At 46.9% G+C, this 15,400-nt stretch overlaps 1 protein-coding gene across 1 annotated transcript in view; it reads right to left on the bottom strand.

The window, feature by feature from the left end:
• The window catches only part of Plcg2 (phospholipase C gamma 2), a 143,113-nt gene that overhangs the window by 6,750 nt on the left and 120,963 nt on the right, over positions 1–15,400 (bottom strand). The window contains exons 28-31 of the mRNA XM_037206294.1: positions 14,462–14,607; positions 13,549–13,663; positions 12,471–12,638; positions 7,681–7,769 (exon numbers count right to left, since the gene is read on the bottom strand). Of these exons, the coding sequence (XP_037062189.1) occupies positions 7,681–7,769; positions 12,471–12,638; positions 13,549–13,663; positions 14,462–14,607 (518 nt within the window). The remainder of the gene's footprint in view (positions 1–7,680; positions 7,770–12,470; positions 12,639–13,548; positions 13,664–14,461; positions 14,608–15,400) is intronic.

The raw sequence follows: 15,400 nt of genomic DNA, 5'->3' as shown, positions 1-15,400 counted from the left end.
CCCCACCCTGCCTGTGCCTTCCATCTAGGAGCTCACAGCCCACCATCCTCTCCAGCTGCACGGTGCTCTCCTCTCATTGTGTGCGACAGTTTTGTTCACTGCACCTTGGGGCTTTCTCTGGTGGGTATCTATGTCATGTTATTGGACCTGTGGAGGCAGGCACAACAGTAGCTCTCTCTGGAGCCGACATGACCAAACTCTAGCTAGTCCGGCACAAGGAGGGCCTTAATCTACGTCTTCAGATCCCTCCGCAACGGCAGAAAAATCATTCTCAAGCTCAAAAACTCCCAGACCAGCTTGGCTCTTGCTCCTCCGGAATTCCGGATTTATACGCGTGCCCTTTCCCAGCCTCACAGGAGGCTTTTAGCATTTTTATTCCTCTGTTGTTTTACATGACTTTCAAAGTCACCAATGTATCATAGCTTTTCTCCAAAGAACGCGCACTTCTGCTGGGCCGTGCCTTCAGCCGGAAAGCTAACAAGCGGACTTCCTGTAGATCTATCTCTTGTCCCTTGCTTCCACAGCCCAGAGCAAGAGACACAGTCAAACCCAAACCAGGCTACTGGGGAAGCCGGTTTTCTCAAATATCCCTGCCACGCACCACCAGCTTGCTTGCTCAATAATGGTCAGATGTGTGTATGTAGGAGTCCGCACTCAGTCCTGGTCAGCATCTCCCAAATGCAGGTCATCTGCGCAGAGACCCCCTTCCACTGTCAAGACTGGCTTTAAGATGCTGACCTAAAACCCATTGCTGACTTTCAGAAAACACTCCCCCTAAAGCGCTGGTTCTTAACCTTCCTAAGGCTATGGCCTTTAAGGCAGTTCCTCATGTTGTGGTGACCCCCACCCCCAACCATAAGATTATTTTCATTGCTACTTCCTAACTGTAATTTTGCTACTATTTATGAATTGTTATGTAAATATCTAATATGCAAGATATCTGATATGGGACTCCTGTGGAAGGGTCGTTGGACCCCCGAAGGGGTCACGCGACACACAGGTTGAGAACCACTTCCACAAAGAAAACTAAGTACCTTTTTTTGGTTTTTGTTCTTTGCTCTATTATTCCACTGCCAAATATCTAGCCACAGGGAATATTTTTAATCAGAAAAAGTTATGGGAAGACCTTTATTATTTACAGAGTCAACAACGAATAAAACCCTGCCAACAACTAAAGTACCCGGCAGCAGGAGAGAGGCTGAGTGACTAAGGGACCTTCGCTGACGAAACGAAGCGTCGGGGGCTTTGAAAATCACACATCAGACAAGAGCCGCTTCAAGCCATCTGCAGAGGGGTGGAGGGGCATGCGTGTAACTCCAACTTCACGAATATCACGTGAAGAAAAGACAAGGCAAAGGAGCCAGCAAGCTACTAACTATGTTGGTGGGATTTTTTTTTTTTTATTTCTCTCTTTTTTCACCCTGCTCCCCAAATTAAATATAGCAAGGAATAAAACAGTGCTAAAATACTCCTTAAAACCATATCTGGCCAGCACAGTAAGGCACTGAGGATTGGTAAGGTAATTGTGGCGTGTAAACGGCTGCCGTGGAAGAGAGCTGAAGTACTGATTGACAGATTTCTGACACTTTAACCTCTGTTTCAACAAATACTTCAGGGGAAGCTTTTGTCAGGGCTCTCAATGGATCAGTCCCTTGTTCCGAAAAGTCTGCCTGGCTCTTGCATCCAGAGGTTATAGCGACCCATCCAGCAAGGCTGGACCCTAGACATCAAAGAGGAAGCCCAGCCTACTGCACGTGGGGCCTGTACCGCCGCTGAGAGGCCTTCATCCCGGCGTGGATGGAAATGCCAGCTGGCAGCTGGGGTGGTACAGAACCAGGTGACAGATGCGCAATTAAATAAAGGCTCAGGAGACGGCAGCCGAGATGAAGTGTGCACACACCCAGGCACGTCCTCGAAAAGAGCAGACCTGCAAGAGGGGACTTGCCATTCAGAACCTCCCTCCCGACCCTAATCCCCTTCACTCAACGGTGGGGTCCCCAACACATCCGGCATCCCTCATCAAGGAAACCAAAGCCAGCTAAGCACAATTTTCTTTCAAATATACTCATTCTCTCCGCTGTCAGTGATCCCTAATAATTTATTTATAACGGTTCCGGGGTGTTTACAACAGCTTCGCGACGTGCTATCCTGCTGCCTTCCACAGCCGTGTTTACTGCCTGGTTTTCCCATGAACTGCCTGCAGATGGGCTTTATGGGCACAGAGGGGCATCACGGCTTCTGCTCCCCCAGGCAACAGCGGGAAGAAGCCCACACCCGACAGTGGGCTGTGGGACATGGAGTCTGACTCAGCAAAGCCTCCTCTAGCTTCCTTGTTTTCAAGGCTTAGGTTTGCAGTTCCACCGCCCTACTAAATTATCCGGTCCCACCCATTCCATATCTGGGAATGGAGCCTAAGCGAATAATTCGGACATAAGTGGAGAGAAACCTACACGGAGACGGGCCTGAGAGCCGAAGGGGTAAATGGGTTCCCTCGAAACGTCTGACTTGGAGGAATACTGAGTTTATGGCCAATCTCCTTAATGGCAGGGTCTAATAGAGAAAGGTGCTTAGAATTTCATTTTCAAGCAGTGGGTTCTGAAAAAAGGATATGGTCACCTGAGGGACGCGTGACAATGCCTGGAGAGAGTTTGTGCTGTCGTGTGAGGTAGGTGCTGCTGGCATCTAGTGGGCAAAAAGCATGGGTGCTGCCGAACAGCCTACAAAGACTACCCTGGTGCCAAATCTGAACCATGCCAAAGTTCGGGGTGGGGGAGTGTGTGTGTGTGTGTGTGTGTGTGTGTGTTTTCATTCAAACCAGTCTAAACACACACACACACACACACACACACATACACACACCTAGGAAATGAAGGAAGCACATAAACCCAATACTGATTTTCCTTTTCCCTCTCTACATAATCTGTACTGAGGGGCTGTGTGGGTGTGGGTGTGGGTGTGGGTGTGGGTGTGGGTGTGGATGTGTGCATGTGCATGCATGTGTGCACATATACATATGGCTGTGTATGCACATGTGTGTGGAGGCCAGAGGTCAATGTTGGGTGTCTTCCTCAGTCTCACTCCACTTTACTCTTGAAGTCAGGGCCTCTCACAGACCTGGATCTCACTGATTGGCGACCCTGGCCACCAAGCCGCAGGAGTCCTCTCCTCTTCGGCCCCTGCCCTGGCATTACAGATTAGCCCCACTATGTCTGGCTTTTACGTGGGTGTCGAGGATCAGAACTCAGGTCTTTGCACCTGTGGCCACTTTACCAGCTGATCCATTTCCCCAGCCCCATGGGAGTTTTGATAATCATGCAAAAATTATTTTAATAGATTTATTAAGCATCTTGGTCTTATTGATGATAAGTTGGCTTGTGCATAATCCATTATGAAGAAGAGAGGTTTAAGACCCATGAGGTAGTAAGCCTTTTGCTCACCCAGCCACAGTACAGGAAGGAACTTATACAAATGTTCCTGCCTGGGCCTTTCTACCACAGAAAGAACACGGAATTGACTGGAAGGGGGCCTCATCTAATTCAAGTGAAAACTGTAATTTTTAGTTCAAGATTTAAAATTCTTTTCAAGATGGAAACTGTTTTGTTATCTGTCCCCTTCAGATAGAATTTCCTCATCCTGAGGTTATCTTCTATGTTCTAGAGAGTGGTGGTGCCTTGGCTGACGAGGCTGTTGGCCAGCTACCATCTGCCATTCTCTGCTCCTGCCTCGCTCTCCCTGTTTGTGGTCTGCTTTCCCCTTGATGTTTCATCAATGCTTGAGAAATAATCATATTAGGAAGCCAAGTGTTCTCACCCAGGAGTCAAGTTCAGGGTGGATTTTATTTATTCGTTTGCTTGCTTACGTATTTGTTTGTTTATTGAGACAAGGTCTCCCTATTCAGTCCTGGCTGTCCTAGAACTCTATAACTATATAGACAAGGCTGGCCTTGAACTTACAGAGATGTGACTGCCTCTGTTTCCCAAGGGCAAGGGCTGAAGGTGTGCACCACCAAGTCCAGCTATAAATATAGCAGTTTTCATTACCTGGATTACCATGATGGCTGCTAAAGGCATCCCCCAGTCCTGCCCCCCACCCCACCCCATTTGAGAGCTCTTGGCTATGTTCCAGGAACTGACAATCAAGAAACTTCCAAAACATGAATTCCTTCAACCAAAAGAACATCTCACAAAGCAACAATTCTCCACCAGAAAAAAACAATAAAGGTCCAAAAACAAGACCAATAATACATCAGCACACTGTGACCCATGACCACGGTTCACTTAGGTTACCCAAAGGGAAATGTGGGTGGCTATAGAAGTCCCTTGCTCAATTCAAGTTTTCTGGTTTTTTGGTAGAAGAATGAAGGACCATGGAAAAATGAATTATTAATATGCCGGGCATTGCAAAAACAGTACTTGCTCAATCATGTTCACTGCTGTTCTATTCATAACAGACAGAAATTGGAAACAGTCTAAACGTCCATCAGTGGATGAATGGTTAAAGAAAATGTGGTGCATTTACACAATGGAATAGCACTCAGTCATTGAAAAAAATGAAATCATGGGGCAGTGGTGGTTCACACCTTTAATCCCAGCACCTGGGAGGCAAAGCCAGGTGGATCTCTGTGAGTTCGAGGCCAGCCTGGTCTACAGAATGAGTTCCAGGACAGCCAGGGCAGAGAAACCATGTCTGGGGGGGGGGGACGAAATTGGCATGTAAATGAATGGGATTAGAAAAAATCATCCTGAGTGAGGTCTAGACTCAGAAAGATAAATATGGTATGTATTTGTCTATATGTGAGTGTTAGCTAGTAAGTCTTCAATAAGCAAGTTATAATCCATATAACCACAGAGGCTACATATAGAATAAGGGAATAGGGGGAGATATGGATCTCCCAGGGAAGGGGTAATAGATAGTTATGGATGGGTAGGGGAGGGGCATGACATGTCAGGAGCAAGAAGACCAAACAGAGAGGGGGAGGGAAGGGGGTGACAGGAAATATGGGGAAGGACAACTGAAACTAAGAGTGAGTGCCAGGACTAAACAGGGAGACCTTGTCTCAATAAACAAACAAATACATAAGCAAACAAAAAAACAAATCCATCCTGAACTTGACTCCTGGGTGAGAACACTTGGCTTCCTAATATGATTATTTCTTGAGCATTGAGTAAACTCATAAAGTGGAAGCTTCCATAGATATATATGAAGGCAATCTGAATGAAAGTGCCAAATAATGAGGGAGATGGAGGCCCATCTAGACATCTCATCACCAAATGAATCTTCCATTGCCAAGAATGGGTTACTGAGTTACACCTAATTGGGGTGTTGGCCAAAGAGACCCCATGGGAACCTACAAACAACCCAGGCTATTGCCGAGGTTGCTCTCCACAAACTGATGGTAAAGCCCTGTTGCCGAAAATAACACCATACAACTCATTGAACATGGAGAAGTGGAGCTGGTGCCCACCTAGAGCCTTCACTCCTGTGGACTAGTGGTCACGGTACCTGAAGTGACTCTGCAGGACACCCAAGGAGAAAGGTGAGCACCAACCCAGCTACAAAGTCCTCAGTCTGCAGTGATGGCCTGCCCGCAAGACGCACTAGTGCAGCAGTGGGACAAAGCTTGAGGCGGTAACCAACCACTGTCTGACTTGAGTGAGGGTCCATTCAGTGAGACGGAACCCATCCCCAACACTGCTCAAGTGGCCGAGAACTGGAGGCCAGACAGGCCAGGGACCTAGAGGAAAACCAAATACTACTGTTCTTCTGAAGGAACGTAGCCATAAAACGACCCCTGATGACATTCTGCTACACTCATAGATCAGTGTCTTACTCTGCCGTCAATAGAGAAGCCTCATCCTACAGTAGATAAGGACAAATATCAGAGAGCCACAGCTGGCCAACATGCAGAGGGTGAGAAGCCTTGGAATGCTCGGTCCTAAACGGGACGCTGACGCCAAATCTCTCCCTTCAGGGACCAGGAAACCCCGTGGAAGAGAAGGTGGAAAGATTGTAAGAGCCCCAGTGGATAGAGGACACCAAGGAAACAAGGCTTTCTAAACGCAACAGGACCAATGCACATAAGAACTCACAGAGACTGTGGCAGCATGCACAGGGTCCGCATGGGTCTGCACCAGATAGGGTCCCAGCACTGAGAGAAGTGGAAACAAGGCCCCAGCATCCATCTCCAACTGATAGCTACCCACGAATGAAAACTTAATTTTCTCCAATGGAGTCTCACTGGGCATACAAACCACTCTTAAGGGTGGGTCCCATACGCTACCGTAGATAGCTGACACAAAATGGACTCAACATTATATTGGGAGATTCTTTGTCTCATAAGGTTTTAACAGGGTGTTTTTTTTAAAACCTTACAAGTCCTTTTCATAGATAGATAGATGAGAGAGAGAGAGAGAGAGAGAGAGAGAGAGAGAGAGAGAGAGAGAGAGAGAGAGATTGTGGCTTCCAGTTTTGTGTTTTTAAGGGATTCCCGTGCCTATGAACATGTATGTCTCTACACATGTGTATGTCATGCTCTTTCTTTGACATTTTTTTCTTCTGCCTCTTTTTGTTTCAACTTATTCTGGTTTGTTCTTGTTTCATCTTACATTTAATTATTATTCTTTAGATGTCTGTTGGTTTTCTAACAAGAGACAAAAAAGATGTGGATTCCAATGGGAGAAAAGGTAGGGGGAATCTTCAGAGGAGCTGGGGGGGGGGAATTGTGATCAGAATATATTGTATAAAAATCTATTTTTAATAAAAGGAAGAAAAAAATTAACAACAATTCTTGCTATGTGGGTTAGCATCTATGGGGAGCCTGGTACAACCTCATCATGTTCTCCAGTATTGTTCAGTGAGGCCAAAATCTTTCTGCCACATCTGTGTGTCATGATTTGAATGCAAATGACCCACACAGACTCACATGTTTAAACATGTGGTCCCCAGCTGGTGGCGGGAAGCTGTGGAGGAAGTGGGTCATTGATGGCGGGCCTTAACATTTTTAGCTCAGACCCACTTCCTATCTGGTCTCTGCCTCCTGATTCCTGAGCAAGCAGGTACGCGAACTCCCCCCACCACACAGCCAGCGCGCCTTCCCCACCACAGGGGACTGTATGACCTCAAACTGTGAGCCAGACAAACTCTCCTCCCTTGGGTTGTGTCTCGTCAGGACTTGGTCACAGTGATAAAAGTGATGGCAACACACAAACCAAGCTGGTCAGTCAAAGGAGAAGCTAAGACTCTTCAAGATGCTGGCAAACAAACGGACTAGAATGAAGGCCCCTAGTGCAGAGAGTTATGGAGTCATCACCCTCCACGGGAATCGGGGGTCCATCCTTCCCCCACGCAGATCAGGATGACTTCATTGAACGTTTTTAGACCCCTAGAAGCCATGACCTAAGGCCAACAGGTGGGAAACACATTCGGAAAGGATGAGCTCTGGAAGAGCATCCATCATCTGCCCACACTGTTGGTGACAGGCAACTATGAGGCACTTATTCCGGGGTCCTCCCCCTGCAGACTACACAATCTGCTCCAAAATCCTACAGCACTCTTCGAGAAAGGATGCTGAGGGGAAAAGCTCAGGACCTTGACTGTCCCTGGGAGGGTTTCAGCTCATCAGTCCCTGGCATTTCTACTCCATTGCTACCCGGGTCCAACTTGTGAGTGTCCTGCACTCACCAGGACTGGCCGCATCTCACAGAAGACCAGGAGGGAAGCCAGCTCGATGTCTTCACTGTATCCGTTCTTCAGAGGGACCGCTCTAAACCCTGCAGCAGAAACACAAAGAGAAGAGCCAATGGCAGGTCATTATCATCAGCTCTTGGCTTTCTTGTGATAACCTGGAGATGGCATGTCCATTCAGAGGGTAGAGAAGTCAGTGTGCCACACTGGAGCCTACTATCCAGATACCCAAGTTCCCATCCTAAAGTCATAGAGAGAGACTAGCATTCTTGACAAACATATCCACATAGAGCTAGTAGTAAAACAAAAAAGCATCTGCCAACTAGAAATGACTGCCTCAGAAGAAGTCAAAACCAGGCTGACAAAATGACTCAGTAGGTAAAGGTGCCAGCTGCCATGCCTGACAGCCTGGCTCCACAGGAAAGAAGGAGAGGAACAACTCCCACATGTGTTTTATTATTTAAATTTTACAATTTAAATTGAAATATAATTAAATACAGACACACAATTAATAAATGTAATTTTAGAAAGAAGTAAAAATCTACATATTACCCCTCATTGAAATTAGAGAGGTTGATACTACTGTGGTTGAATTCCTTAAGTACTCATGAAGTCAAAAGAGTCAAAACAATAATGAATCCTCAACCTACTGCCTCCCCACAGGCCTTTACAAAACATGGGACTAGGGAGTGGGCTTTATCTTCAGTGATTTCCTACCTTACTGTCCCTTGGCAATCCATGGCTGCATTGGTCACCCTCTCCAGAACCCATTTCCTATTTACAAGGACCCACGTGCCACAGACCTTGAAATGTGTCTTTTTATTTAGGATTGATGCAGGGTGAACTGAAGCTGATCCACCCACACACACACCCATTAAATAACATTCTCAGCAAGCCATCTCAACAGCTGGTTGGTTGTCTTGTGTGAAAGTCCACAGAAAACATAGGACGCTGACTCCCTTAGCCTACAGCTCACCACTGTGAATGGCCTTTGCTCTCTGAGCAGATGTTTTAGGCTTCTTTTAAAAAGCACAGATCCAGTGACTAGCCCCTTGCAGCTCACATTTAATCTTCTTAGTCATCCATTCTTATTACCCATTTTTCCTGAGAACTGAGAGCTTTGTATTTACATAGTATCTGTTGAGCCTCCGGGATAAGCAATGCACACATTAGAGAACCCCCATTTCCTTCCTCTGTGTGTTGGCCCCTTTCTCTTAGGGAATATCTACACTATACAATATTTTATCACCTTCTTCAAAATTACGTACGTGTGTGTGTGTGTGTGTGTGTGTGTGTGTAATTCTAAGCAACATGAAAACACCAGTATGTCAACACTCAGTATTAGTTTGGTCTTTGATTATATATATAAAACACTTCATATATATATGAAGTGTTCAAACATATTGTTAAATTGTTCAATTCCCCATCTTTTTTACTAAATTTCTTTGAGAATGTCTTGGTTAGCTGACTTTGTTCTCTTGTGCTCATGTGACAAAGACTAACTGTAGATTTTAAATGGATCTGTCCTTTGAGTTTAGGGATGGATGCTATTTGGAGTGGGTATAAAAACTCTTGGGCTACTTTCCCCCCTGTAGCATTTGCAGGACATTTTGAGTTCATTAAATAGTGTGCTGAAATTGTCTGATCTATTTCCACTTGGTGGATAATGAGATTTTAGGTGGTGGCTAGTTGGTTGGCTGCTCTGGTTTCTGTCTGGGTTGATAATCACAGAATGTCTGCAGTCTAGCCCAGTACTGGTCCAGCTTAATGGAGTTGGTGATTCCTGTTAAGATGTAAGTACAAGTGCAGATTCTGGAACTCTAATCCCTTGTGAGCTCTGTTAAGGCACAGATTCTGTGCATCTCATGGGCTGCCCTGGGACAGCTTACTGTTAACAGACTGGGAGAATAAACAGGACCTCGGGCTCTTATGGGGTGGCCATTGCCAGGTAGCTGTGGGCTCCAGTCACAGATAGGACAGGACTGGGAGACAGTGGAAGCATGGGCTTTGTCCTTGAATCCTCACACCTCTTCTTACTGCCCAGCTCTGAGAAGCGCTCATGTGAACAACAGTCAAGGTCTTTCTGTTCCATCAACCATGAAAATAGTATTGTTTTTAGTCTTGTTTATTTCACATGGAGAAGGGAAATGAAGAAAGGTCAGTGTTAGGGGGGCTTTAAGTACCCACTTGAAAGAAGAGGCCCCTTGAGGACAGTCTACAGAGATGAAAACACAATGGGAAAATTCCAGCTTGTGACCTTAAATGAGTTAGTTCGCATCACTAGGCCTTTAAGTGCCCAGACTTTAAAAGTAAAAATGATTTAATTTAAAAAAAGGAAAGCAAACCCTCCCAGACTTCCTGTTAAGGGTTAAGGAAGAAGAAATGAAGGGAGATGAGTGCAGTAAATGCCGTTCCCTCCTGAGCGAACTCCAGCCCATTTGAAAGCTTAAGTGCAGCCATGCTAACAATGGGCAAAGTTTATTTTCGAGTTTAGAAGGGCCTGGAAGCCGTCTGCACAAAAGGACTATTCCTTTTATTTCCTGCCTCTCATGAATACAGATATGCTGGGAGCTGACAAGAGAAGGGAGAATGTCCCTGCTGTGGTTATCTCTTAGTTAGAAAGGGGCGGACACTGCCATTATTAATCCACCTTAATGTTTCCTTGTTGGTTTTTTTCAATCTCCAGTCATCTTAAGGGAACTGATTCCCTACCAATAAGGAAAGGCAGTGTGCTGTGAGCTCTGACTTCATCCCAAAGGTAACCTCCCCATCTTTCAAAGGATGATAGGATCAGAGGAGGAGCAAGATGGTCCAGGAACCACCTGGCACTAGCTCCTTAATGCCATGAGGGCATTAAGACCAGAGCTGCAGAGATTCTCCCAACGCTACTCTTCTTGCCGGGAGGAGGAGACAGCAGCATTACAGAACCCTCTTTACTGGGCTAGTCTGAAAAAGCACGTAGCCAAACAGAGTCCAGCAGCTCTGATGCCAGCTTTAATGCCATCCGTAGTGCATGTTAAACCATCACAGGGTGTGTGCTATTATTATTGTCATAATGTCCTCAAATGCTATTTCTAAACAGCTAAATAGAAATGAGGCTTTAAACATCTCCCCAGACTCTCACTCCATATGTTGGGGTCCTCCATAGTAAGACTGGCAGCACCACCCAGATCCTAGGGAGGCGGGACACAACACAAGCTGATTCCGGAGCTCCACACTGGGCTGAATCAGAGCATCCCCCCGTGGGCCCATCAATTAGCATTTTCTAGCAGGAGCCCCCAATGCATCTGCTGCCTAGAGACGGGTCTAGCAAGGAGTGGGAGAAATGGCTGGAGAAGCTGAGAGGCTTTATAAGAGAAGACGTGGCATGGTCCAAGCTTCCAAAAGGCCCAGTTCAGCACTGAATAGAGCCCAGGCTTCCAAACATCAAAAGACAGTCATTTGATATAAATGACAAAAATGATAGTAATTTCTTTCTCTTGAAAAATGACTGCTCTGGGAAACAAGGGAACAGTGACCTCCTGGGGGATCCAGAAAGATCTATGATGCCTGTCTCATGAATCAGCAATGCTGTGGATAAAGAAAAAAGAAATTCACCATGTAGCTGGCCTGTGTGTTAGATCACGTGGGAAATCCAGGGAGGAAGGAACTGAGAGAAACCATATCACCTAAAGATGGCTACCTTCAGAGAACTGCCAGGCCTGGAAAGACATCTTAGCCACAATGGAAAAATTCAATACTGCAGGCTTTGGTTTGTTTAGGTTTTTTTTTTTTCCATATTTTTTATTGTTTGAGAATTGTGTGTGTGTGTGTGTGTGTGTGTGTGTGTGTGTGTGTGTGTGTGTGTGTGTGTGCTTTGATCAAATCCACCCTAGTTCCTCCCTACCACTTTCCCCTCCCCACTTCATGTGCTCTTTTTCTAAACCCACTGAGGGCACTTAACACACAGGTGGGGACCATCTACCAGAGCTGGGTAACCTGTCCGGGGCTGAATTCCTGAAGAAGGAGGAGGAGGAGGAGGAGGAGAAGGGACTTCCCTCTCTCCCAGCAGCCATCTGCTGCTAACAGCTCATCGAGGAGAGGGACTTCATGAGCCCTTCCCCCATCTGTGCTGTGCTTTGGGTTGGCTTGATCTTGTACCAGTCTTGTGGTTATAGCTACAGACATCTGAAGCTCTTGTAATCTTTCTGTGCCCTCTTCCTTGATGATCCCTGAGCTTTTGGGGAGGGTGTGTCTTAAATGTCCTATACAGAACCAAGCACCCCACCATCCCTTATTCTCTGCATTTATTACCATCTACCTCAAAAGGCAGCTTCTCTGCTGAGTGCTGAGAGATGGCCCGATGTATGGGTTCTGATATGCCCTGCTTTTGTGGGGCAGGAGGGGGTTTGTATTGTGTTCAGCACAAAAAGAAGTCTAAGAATTAGGTCAACAGCCATGTCTAGTAGAAGACAGTAAATTCAGAATGTTTCAGAGACATCCCTGTGGATGTCATCCTTAGGATGCTGGCCAGCAGCGCACATGCTAATGAAGACAAACTGCCTGAAGCAGCTCACAGTGAAATCAAACAGTGCCAGGCTGAGGGTGGACTAGCTGATGTTTTGCTCACTGGTGATGAACTTTAGAGGACTCAGCCTTTCTCCCCTTTCTCCCCACCCTGTGCTTAACAGCTTTGTTGTGGCTTAACCTGAACCAGGAAAGATGCTGGCATGTTCTTTTTACAGCCTGCAGCACAGACCAAAGAACTCGGGTCCCCCACACTGAGCATCTTTGCTAACACTCCTTACCTGACTTGATCCCTTTGATGGGGTATGTGGCATGAGCTAGGAAGTTGGGGTCACTGAACATGTCCTCCTCGTAGACCACAAAGCGGAGGAACGCAAGGTTTGGATCATAAATTTCAAATGTCACCTTCTCCTGCGTTGGAGCCCAGACAGGGCTGAGGCCGTTGTCATCTGGAAAAGACCAAAACTTGTTACCGATTCACTTGCCCTGCCTCCTCAGGGCGAGCCAGCCTCAGCAGCCTCGGCTTCAAATCCCTCAGTCTAGTAAATGAATTTGCATCCATGCCCTGGTCTAAGAAGCCCTGCATGGTCATCTTTTGTTATTTCTTTTCCAGCCAGCGATCCTGCTGCAGGCCAGCCTTGCGTGAGCAGAGGAACATGCTGCCACCTTACCCATCTCATCTCGTGAGATAGGAGAAGGGAAGAGAGGCAAGGTGTAGAGCAGAACTCGGTGCAGGGGTACCAAGAAAAGAGATAAGCAGAGCCCCTGTGAGCTGCACCCCTTGACCGGAGGAGGAAAGTGAGCTAGGGGTCTCTGGAGTGTGTTGGGCGTTCTCATGGATGACCAGCCTTGTAAGGCAAGACACACAGCAAACCTGCTGCCCTCTAAAAAGGCCAGCTTAATTGGTGTGCACCTGAGTTGTCCCCCGGGCGCATCTAGCGGTTAGGTAGGTGGCTTTGCTTCCTCAACTAGAGGTTGAAGGGTTGGGGAGGAAAATGCACAACAGCAAAAGTACATCACAAAAGTCACCGAGGAACAGTAACCCACTTGGGAGTCTGCTCCCTTAACCTTCAAACGGAAGGACCAGCGGGGCTGGGGAGATGCCTGCTGTAAGCAGGGTCACGGCATCCATGTCCAAGCCAAGCACATGTCTGTAAGCCAGTTCTGGGGGAGACACAGGCAGACCCCTGGAGCCCACTGGCCAGCCAGTATACCTGAATTGATGAGCTCCACGTTCTTAGAGAGCTCCTGTCTCAAAAACTAAGACAGAGAATGATTGAGGAAGACATCTGATGTTGACCTCTGACCTCCACAAGCACCTGAGCACACCCACACAAGCAGAAAGAGCCAACTACTTACTCACAACCGTGGTCTTGAACTTGTTACTGTCATACTCAGCCCCGCAGATTTCCACCTCTACGAAGGGACACGCAATACTCCGCCCGAGTTTGGGGAGGTGGCGTGCACCAAGAACCTAGGACATGGAAGGCAAGGATTAATTCTAGAACCAGACTGCACAAGTTCAAAGCCACCCTTATTCAGTGGACAAATCACAACAGCACTCAGAGGCACAGATGCCGACCAACCCACCATTACTGTTTGATGATAAGGAGCGGTCTTGACCAGAGCTGAGGTCATGTGACTCAGCAGGAGAGTCTCACTTGAGCACGGGTACAACAGTATCTTGACACTGTATTTCCCAGACAAGGACAGTGGGGTGGCCCGTTTATAACTGACCCTTATTTAAGGGTCCTTACAAAGCCTTCACTTTTGAACATTTCTAAAATGAAAAATGTATCCTAAGCAGGCTTCAAGCTTGCTCTGTAGACAAGGATAGCTTCACTCACTATCATAACAATCCTCCTGTCTCTGTCTCCCTGGTGCTCCCAGAGCTTCATGCATGCTGGACAAGCACTCCAAAAAAATGAAGCTACATCCCCAGCCCATCTCACCTAAACTTCCTGGATCTTCTGAACTCTCTCTCATATCTTCCCCAAATGCTAAGGACTAGATTAACTTAAGAAAGCTCTGACCCCCCTAAGGCAAAAGGGAGATACACTCTCCTTTAGGCCAAAGACTGACCTCACAGGAACCCCAAATGCACACCTCACACCCAGACAAGGGCAAGTGACAGGAAAGGTTTAAAGAGGGTCTGTCCAGAATGACCCCGGGTGAACCATATAAGCCTGAAGTGCTGTCAAGATGGTAATGGTTTAACAGAGTCAAGAGTGTCACCAGTGTCCCAGGAGACCCGCCCTCCTGCCCACCCTACCTTGACAGTGAGTGTCATCACGATCTTCCTCTGGGACTCTGGTGGCATCGGGTCATACTTCTCAGAGCGCATGCTCTCAGGCTGCAGGACATAGCCCGTCCGCCCATTGAGTGAAAACAGCGCATGGTTCATCTGCATGTACTTGTCTGAAAGGAAAGCACAGGGCTGCTATGGGGCAGCCAGGGAACGCCAGCTTCCAGGCACTCATGGGCACAGGTTACATGACCTTCCTAGGACAATTTCAACTGTTCAAAAAAAAAAAAAACAAACACCCGACTCCAAGGAAATACGGAGAACATTTAAAAACAACCCCACATCAGGGAACACTCTTGTAAACCTTAATAAATTAGAATCTACTGAAAAGGGGAGTGGGTCAGGGGTAGAATGCTTGCTTGGCACATGCAAGCCCAAAGTTCCACCCTCAGCGCTTAGAAAACACTGCAAGGTAAATCATTAGAGGTCAAGGGTAAGGTGGTTCAGCAAGCAGGTAAGGGCGCTGGCCGTGCAAACCTGGTGACCTGAGTGTGGTCCCCAGAACCCACAAAGGAGAGATTCTGCAAAGGTGGCCCCCGACCTTCACATGTGTGCTGTGGCATACACGCCCACACATATACACACACAATAATAAACTTAAGAGTGGATCATCTCAGTTCAAATAACAAGCAGATGTTCTGAGGCAATGAATAAAAAGCCAGCTGTGTGGGATACATTGGAGAAGAGGACTGACCACTTTTCAGGAAAACCAATGCAAACATCCTTTGAGTGGGTGAGGGGGAAAGGGTTAATGTTACTCAAAGAGCAGCGCCTTGACCAGAAACTGTTAACTACAACTTAACGTCAGTTTCCACCCGATGGGCAAAGATTGAAAGAGCTTTATAAACTGCAGTAGTGAGGTTACACCAGGGGACGGTGCCCACGCTTCCACCCAGTCTAGAGGAG

This window comes from Peromyscus leucopus, chromosome 5 (assembly GCF_004664715.2).
Source record: "Peromyscus leucopus breed LL Stock chromosome 5, UCI_PerLeu_2.1, whole genome shotgun sequence".
Lineage (NCBI taxonomy): Eukaryota > Metazoa > Chordata > Mammalia > Rodentia > Cricetidae > Peromyscus > Peromyscus leucopus.
The sequence above is the reverse complement of the archived record's forward strand: the minus strand, read 5'-3'. Positions and strand labels throughout refer to the sequence as shown.